Below are 8,598 nucleotides of genomic sequence, written 5' to 3'. Positions count from 1 at the left end.
TCTTTTCCCTAACCAATGTATATTTAAATATGTATATATAAACCATTTATAAATTAGGAAAGAATTTATTAGTATGAGAGAAAGTAGTGAATAATTTGCCATGGTTTAATACTAGTGGAATGAACAGCTTAATTGGTTGCAGATATTAATTTAAGATTCTAGAGACATCTTCAAGCAATTCACCGAAGAATACAGGCAATGTTGAAGAGACAACGGTATTCATATAGCTATAATTTTTTACTCTTTCAATCTCACCAAACAGGTGTGTTGCATGCATAAGTAAGCTCTCCCCAAAATCTGCAAGCTTCAGCACGTTGCTTACAAGTAAACAGCAACAAAACAAGAGCTTTGAACTGATGGGAGTTATCAAAGGAGAGAATTTGGTAGAATATAGACAAGAAACTGTTGGCATTATTTACATCACCAGGCGTCTTTCTTTTTGTTATTTCAACCATCACAAAATATTTGTTTTCTATGGAGTTACACTGGTGCTAAGTTGCCTGCATTTCGAACGCCAATTCTCTGGTTTCATGGCAGTGACAGAAACGGCTCCTGCTTTGAATTAAAGCTGAAAATTTCACATTTAACAATTTCTGCAACTCATGCCTCAGAGATGAAACTTTAATCTAGTTAATTTTAAAAAAAATGTACTACCGTTAAAAAACAAAATATACTTTAATGTGTTTTTTCTCATCAACAATAGAAGTACTCTCTTACAAAGTTTTTAATGTTGAATGTGTTTGGAAAGTCATAAATAAAAAAATATTTAAATAAAGCCTGAGAGAAAATTTCTTTTACTTGAGATGTAATATGATTACAAAATGATTGGGGACTTAATATAATTATTTAATATTAACAAGTCTTAAATAGAACAATGCTTCTTTGCTTGGTTCTTTCGCCTTTATGGCATATCTTTTTCATTTTTTTTGGTGTTCTTCCTTTAGTCTGCTTTTAAGTTGTAGAATTGAGTTGATGAGTGTAAGAGCTGGTGTAGTTATCTTTTTATTGTTGTTTTTTAGATGTGTTTCTTAATATTATAACCTTCTTTTGGGGGTGTTGGAATTTTATCAATAAAAATTTCAGCCCTAGCAAAATAAATATATTTTTTTGACATAAGGCATTACTCATTGTGCATGCACCTTTATATATCCTCTCTCTTCTCACCCAAACAAACTTAGTTCTACTCTCTCATTTAAACTTATTTGTTCTCTTCTCGCATTTGATCTTCTTCCTCTCTTTGTTAGTTGATGATAAGATGATGAAAGAAGAAGAAAATTTGAGTAACGAGGTTGCTTCCAAACCTTTAGTTGAATCCATTACTCAATCTCCAACACCATCAAGCATACCACCAAGAAATAAGTTTAGGTTTATTAGTAAAATCATCTGAAATTCCCTCTTAATTCGTGTTTATATCAAAGACAATTTTTAATTGTATGTTTTTAAACCATGTCTTTAGATTCGACATCACTTCTAGATGATTTGGTGCTAATGAATCACAATGGAGAAGGTAAATCTCTCTTATGTTTTTAATGTTTAATATGTCTAAAAAAATATAGATTAAAAATATTTAAATAAAAGTACGAGAGAAATTTTCTTTTACTTTGAGAGTTAATATGGTTACAAAATAATTGGGGACTTTATGGCAAATATTTTCATTTTTTTTGTGATCTTCCTTTAATTCGCCTTTAAGTTGTAGAATTGAGCTAACGAGATTAAGAGCTGTTGTAGTTGCCTTTTTGTTGTTTTTCCTTTAGGTGTATTTTGTTTTAGGGGGGGTTTTTTGGTTTTTAAATGCTATAACTTTGTTTTGAGTGTTGATATTTTATCAATAAAAATTTTAGCATTAGCAATGTGGCATCTGACATTACTCAATGCTAGTGTGCACCTTCATGTATTCTCTCTCTTCTCACACAAACAAATTTGATTCTTCTCTCATTCAAACTTATTTATTTCTTCTCTTTTTAATGTTCAATCCATCCAAAAAATTATAGATAAAAAATTAAATTAAAGTTTGGGAGAAATTTTCTTTTTTTTTGAGATTTCATGTGATTACAAAATAATTGGGGACTTAATGTAATTATTGCATATCAACAAGTCTTAAAAATTACATTGCTTCTTTGCTTTTTTTTTTTAGCTTTATGACATATCTTTTTCATTTTTGTTGTTGTAGTTCTTCCTCTAATTTGCCTTTAAGTTGTAGAACTAAAATGATGAAAGTAAAAGCTAAGGTAGTTGCCTTTTTGTTGTTTTTCCTTTAGGTGTTTTTTTAGTCTGGGTTTCTGTGTTTTTTAATGTTGTAACCTTGTTTCAGGGGTGTTGATCTTTCAAATAAAAATTATAACCTTAGCAATATATATATTGACATTTGCCATTACTCAATGCCAATATGAACCTCTATATATTCTCCCCTCTCACTCAGATAAACTTAATTCTTCTCACATTCAAACTTATTTCTTCTCTTCTCTCATTTCTTCATCTTTTTCTCTCTGTTAGTTGATGTTAAGATGATGAAAGGAAAAGAAAAATTGAGTAATGAGTCTGCTACCAAACCTTCAGGTGTCTCCATTACACAATCTCCAACATTGCCAAGCCTACCACCAAGAAATAGGTTTAAATTTATTAGTAAAATCATCCAAAATTCCTTCTTAATTCCTGTTTATAATAAAGGTAGTTTGTAATTGTATGTTTCTAATCTGTGTGTTTAGGTCTGACACAATTTCTAGACGATTTGGTGCTAATGAATCAGAATGGAGCAGGTAAATCTCTCATCTTTTTCCATAGATTAGATAAAAAAATTGGATTTACATTTCTATTCCTTAAGTTTCTTTGAATAATGAAAATTCTTCTTAAAATTTCGTTTGCATGCAATAAAGTGATGAGGAGGAAGATGTTTATGCTTGATGACAATAATCAACAGTGAAGAAAAATTCATTCTATTTTTTCCTTTACATTTTTCTAGTATTTTTCTTTTGGTACTATAATAAAATTTTTCAAAATTATTATCCTATCCAATTCGACAAAAAATTGATGATCTTGAAAAAAATTATGTACCTTGTCATGTGTTGATTTATTATTTCAAATACATTAAATTATTATCTATTTTATGCTCCAAAAATTAGGTCTTATAACGGTATGATCGAAAGGGTAGATTCGAATCTTTTCCCCAATCAATGTATATTTATATATGTATATATAAACACTTTATAAATTAGGGAAGAAATTATTAATAAGAGAGAAAGTAGGGAATAGTTTGCCATGGTTTAATACTAGTGGTATGAACAACTTAATTGGTTGCAGATATTAATTCAGGATTTTCGAAGACATCTTCAGGAAACGCACCAAACAATACAGGAAATGATGAAGATTCAACGGTATACATATATCTATATATTTTTTTGAAGTAAAACATACCTCTATTGTTGATGAAGGAAACTTGGTTATTATGTATTTCAGATGGAAGCCATTTGCTGGTGCTTAAGCCTTGATGGGTATGAAGAGCATAATGTTGTTTCTCTTTTACAACTTTGGTGTTTAATATAAAATGCAATGTATGGATGTAATAATGAAATAATTTCTTATTTTTCCAAAAAAAAAAATTCACTTTAATGTGTTTTGTTCCCATCAATGATAGATGTACTCTCTTACTAAGTTTTTGATGTTCCATATGTATAGAAAATTATAGATCCAAAATATAATATTGATATTGATAAATGAAACATATTTAAATAAAAGTTTGAGAGAAAATTTCTTTTATTTGAGATTTAATATGATTTGATTACAAAGTAAACACTTAATGTAATTATTGATATCAAGGAGGCTTAAAATTATAATTTTGAATTTCAAATTGAATTATTCAGATTTAAAAAGAAAGTTAAGAATTAATTGTATCGACATCCCAAACTATGATTCTCATTTTAAATTGGTTCCCAATCATTAAAATATTCTAATTACATCCCTAAACCATGTAAGTTATGTCAATCAGGTCCTTTTGTTGTTAAACCCATTAAATGACATGTCACATATTATGTAGCTTAATTTAAAAGGTCTGCTTTTAGAAAAAAATAAGACGTGGCAACATAACTTTTAAAAGTAAGAACTAAAAATAAAGTAAAAGCGGAAAAAGAGTGAACGATAAAGATTAGTAAAGGCTTTGAAAACCTCAAAGCCAAGATTTTAACAACATCTATTTTAATAATATTTCATTTTTTCTTTAAATTTTTATTGTAGATTATGTCATATAAGATCTTATGTATCATTTCACAACTAAATTAATGATTTTAGCAACGAAAAGACCTAACTAAAATAACATTAGTAGTTTGAAGATGTAATTAGAATGATTTGAAATTTGAGGACCAATTTAGAATAAGGTCATAATTTAGGGATGTTGATGGAATTAACTCAAAAGTTAATATAAAACATCAAGAGGTCCACAGCCTAGTTTGATCTTATCCAACTAATTAATTAGTAATTATCCAAATAAGGCAAGTGAGCTAATACTATTTATTAGTCCCTAAAAAAGGCACACAATTTGAGGTGGCACACCCTAAAACAAAATAGGTTTAATTTGATTTCCATATAAAGCCAGGGAATCTTTGTTTCATAGTGTGAAACCTGACATTAGTTGGTGTAGTGTAACTGACCAGAAGATTAATTTTGAGTGCCGTTTCGTTGTTCCAAGTTGAAAAACGTTCTCCCTGGTAAAGCCTTAGTTTAGATGTTAAATTTTTAAGGCAAAATATACCGTTAGTCCCTGTATTTTGATAAAATTTGAAAAAAATATACCATTACTCAATCTCCAACACCGTCAAGCATACCACCAAGAAATAGGTTTAAGTTTATTAGTAAAATCATCTAAAATTCCCTCTTAATTCGAGTTTATATCAAAAACAATTTTTAATTGTATGTTTTTAAACCATGTCTTTAGATTCTACATCAATTCTAGATGATTTAGTGCTAATGAATCACAATGGAGAAGGTAAATCTCTCTCTCTTATGTTTTTAATGTTCAATATGTCTAAAAAATTATAAATAAAAAATATTTAAATAAAAGTACGGGAGAAATTTTCTTTTACTTTGAGATTTAATAGGGTTACAAAATAATTGGGGACTTTATGGCATATATTTTTCATTTTTTTTGTGATCTTCCTTTAATTTGCCTTTAAGTTGTAGAATTGAGCTAACGAGTTTAAGAGCTGTTGTAGTTGCCTTTTTTTGTTTTTCATTTAGGTGTATTTTGTTTTAGGGGGTTTTTGTGGATTCTAAATGCTATAACCTTGTTTTGAGTGTTGATATTTTATCAATAAAAATTATAGCATTAGCAATGTGGCTGTTAGAGATTACTTGGAAGTCAAGTTAAACAAAATATATATTCTTTCCAGAAGATTTAGTATTTATTAGTATAATATATTTAGAATTTATTAGCATAATATATTTGACTTTGATTGGAATTAGGTTTTTTCAACCTATAAATAGATGTAGTCGAAACTCCTCTTGTAATCATTCGAATTTGGCATAGTGAATTTTCTTCTCCTCTACCCGTGGTTTTTTCCAATAGGGTTTCCACATAAAAATCTCTGTGTTCTTTATTTTTATTTCTCTTTTCTTCGCGATATATTGTCATTACCGACGCTCTAATTTTACAAATTGGTATAAGAGCTTTCGAGTTGTTCATCTCGATCACGGTAATGGTGTCTTTGAAGTATGAAATTTCGCTGTCGGATCACAATAGCAGATTTGCGTTGTGGCAGATTAAGATGCAAGCTGTTCTTTGGCAGATGGATCTGGAGGATGCCCTGCTAGGGATAGATAAGATGCCTTCGACACTAACAGATGAAGAGAAGAAGCGTAAGGATCGAAAGGCATTAAACTAATTACATTTGCATTTGTGTAATGAAATTTTACAGGATGTGATGAAGGAGAAGACCGCTGCTGCATTATGGAAGAGGCTGGAACAAATATGTATGTCGAAAACTCTATCCAGCAAGTTGCATATGAAGCAACATCTTTATCCTTATCATTTGGAGGAAGGTGCGTCTTTGCACGAACACTTAACAGTGTTTAAAGAAATTCTCTCATACTTGGAGGCCATGGAGGTTTAGTATAATAAGGAAGATCTAGGGTTGATTCTACTTTGTTCGTTGCCCCTGTCTTATTCAACCTTTAGAGACATGATTTTATATAGCCGCGAGTCTCTCACAATTGATGAGGTTTATGATTCTTTGACCTCGTATGATAAGATGAAGAATCTTGTGGTTAAACCCAACTCTGAGGGAGAAAGTCTCATTGTTCGTGGGAGTTGAGAACGGAATGCTGATAATGATAGTGGAAGGACACAGGAATGAAATATTCACGGAAAATCTAAGGGTAGATTGAAGTCTTCAAACAGAGGTAAAACTTGTAACCTCTGCAAGAAAAAAGAGCACATTAAATCTGAGTGCTATAAGCTACATAACAATATCAAAAGGAAGGCTGTGAATCAAAAGGGAAAACAACCAGAAAATTTCGGTGAAGCTGATGCTGTAGAAGACTACAGTGGTGGTGAATTTGTAGTCGCTTTTGTCAACAATTCTAAAGTGAGCGAGGAGTGGATCCTTGTTTCGGGTTGTACCTTCCACATGAGTCCCAATCGGGATTAGTTTACAACTTACGAAATATTGTCTGAAGGGTTGTATTGATGAGAAATAATGCTTTGTGTAAAATTACATGTGTTGAAACGATTAAAGTTAAGATGTTTGACGGAGTTGTCAGAACATTTAGCGATGTGCGACATGTTCCATATTGAAGAGAAATTTAATTTCGTTGAGTGCTCTTGATTCAAAAAGGTACATATACTCAGCTGAAAGTGGGGTTTTAAAGATTTCCAAAGATTCCCTCACTGTGATGAAAGGGCAGAGAAAGACTACCAAGTTATATGTTTTGTAGGGTTCTACTGTTACTGGTGATACAACTGTCGTTTCATATTCCTTGTCAGATGATGATATTACTAAACTTTGGCATAAGCGCTTAGGGCATATGAGTGAGAATGACATGGCAGAATTGAGCAAAAGAGGATTTCTTGATGGGCAAGGAATTTGCAAACTAAAGTTTTGTGAGCACTGCTTTACTGGAAAAAAAGAGAGTTCGATTCATTAGAAGAATCCATAACATGAAGGGAACGTTAGAGTATATTCATTCTAATTTGTGGGGGCCATCCAGAGTGCCTTCGAGAGGTGGAACTAATTATATGCTAACTTTTATTGATGATTTTTCCAGAAAAGTTTGGGCATTCTTCCTAAAGCAGAAAAGCGATGTGTTTTCGGCATTTAAGTTTTGGAAAACTATGATTGAAAAATAGACTCAATTGGCCTGATAGAGTGAACTCAATGACTATGAGTATGATATAACCTCCCGAGGGCCTTCTCTCCCTCTGCTTCACCACCCGCAATGGTATGGGATTCTTTGAAATCAGCTTTTCAGCGGATTTCAAATTCCCACCCATTGTGTTTGCGGTATGGAGCCAGCGTCAGTCGAGTATGACATGTGCTTTTTAGGGCATGCCACTTTAGCACAGGTATTTCTACATACCCCCCACTATGCCCGATATTCTAAGAAAAGTCCCCTTTTACATAGAAAACAAATAAAATACCTCTACAAAGACAATGGCTTAGAGTTCTGTTCTGATGAGTTTAATAAACTGTGTAAGTTAGAAGGGATCGTGAGACACTTAACAGTTCGTCATACTCCATAGAAAAATGATGTTACAGAATGAATGAACAAAATGATGATGGAGAAGGTTCGATGTATGTTGTCAAATGCCAATTTACCAAAGTCCTTTTGGGCTGAAGCAGCCTCTACTGCATGTTTTCTGATCAACCGATCTCCATCCGTTGCCATTGAGAAAAAGGTTCCACAAGATGCATGGTCTGGTAATCCTGCTGACTATTCTGACTTAAAGATCTTTGGGTGTCCTGTGTATACTCATGTTGATAATGGAAAATCAGAATCGAGATCCATTAAATGTGTTTTTCTTGGTTATAAAGTTGGTGTAAAAGGGTATAAGTTATGTGCCCTAAAAATAGAAAAGTTTTGATTAGCAGAAATGTTGTTTTTGATGAAACTGCTATGCTACCTAACTTATCTCTTAAAGACTCTTCCAATAAAGAAAATCAAAAGCAGGTGGAGCATCAGATTAATCCAGAATCTACAACAGAGTCAACTCCTCAAGCCAGTACAAAAATTCAGAATAGATTTACTTCTGTACCACAATACTCTATCGCCAAAAAAAGAACTAGAAGAGAAATTAAACCTCGAAAGAAGTATGCCAATGCTGATCTAGTTGCTTATACTTTAAATGTAGCTGAAGATATAGATTCAAACCAAGAGCCATCTAATTATTCTGAGGCAGTTAGCTGTGAAGACTCAGAAAAGTGGATGTTTGCTATGCAAGAGGAGATGAAATTACTCTACAAAAACAAAACATGGGATATTGTGAAACTTCTTAAAGGTAAAACAACTGTTCGCTGTAAATGGGTGTTTAAAAAGAAAGAAGGGACTCTAGGAGTTGAAGAACCCAGATATAAAACAAGGCTTGTTGCAAAGGGTTACAGTCAAATTCTAGGA

The 8,598-nt window shown here is 31.9% G+C and overlaps 1 protein-coding gene across 1 annotated transcript; it reads left to right on the top strand.

Moving 5' to 3' along the window:
• Positions 1 to 970: 970 nt before the first annotated feature.
• Positions 971 to 2,901, top strand: LOC105779738 (uncharacterized). Its single transcript, XM_052629134.1, has 4 exons — positions 971 to 1,507; positions 2,494 to 2,608; positions 2,706 to 2,756; positions 2,874 to 2,901. Exons 1-4 carry the CDS (start codon positions 1,447 to 1,449, stop codon positions 2,899 to 2,901), a joined length of 255 nt encoding a protein of 84 aa, XP_052485094.1. The 5' UTR covers positions 971 to 1,446.
• The last annotated feature ends 5,697 nt before the right edge of the window (positions 2,902 to 8,598 follow it).

Source organism: Gossypium raimondii, chromosome 4 (assembly GCF_025698545.1).
Source record: "Gossypium raimondii isolate GPD5lz chromosome 4, ASM2569854v1, whole genome shotgun sequence".
NCBI lineage: Eukaryota > Viridiplantae > Streptophyta > Magnoliopsida > Malvales > Malvaceae > Gossypium > Gossypium raimondii.
The sequence above is the reverse complement of the archived record's forward strand: the minus strand, read 5'-3'. Positions and strand labels throughout refer to the sequence as shown.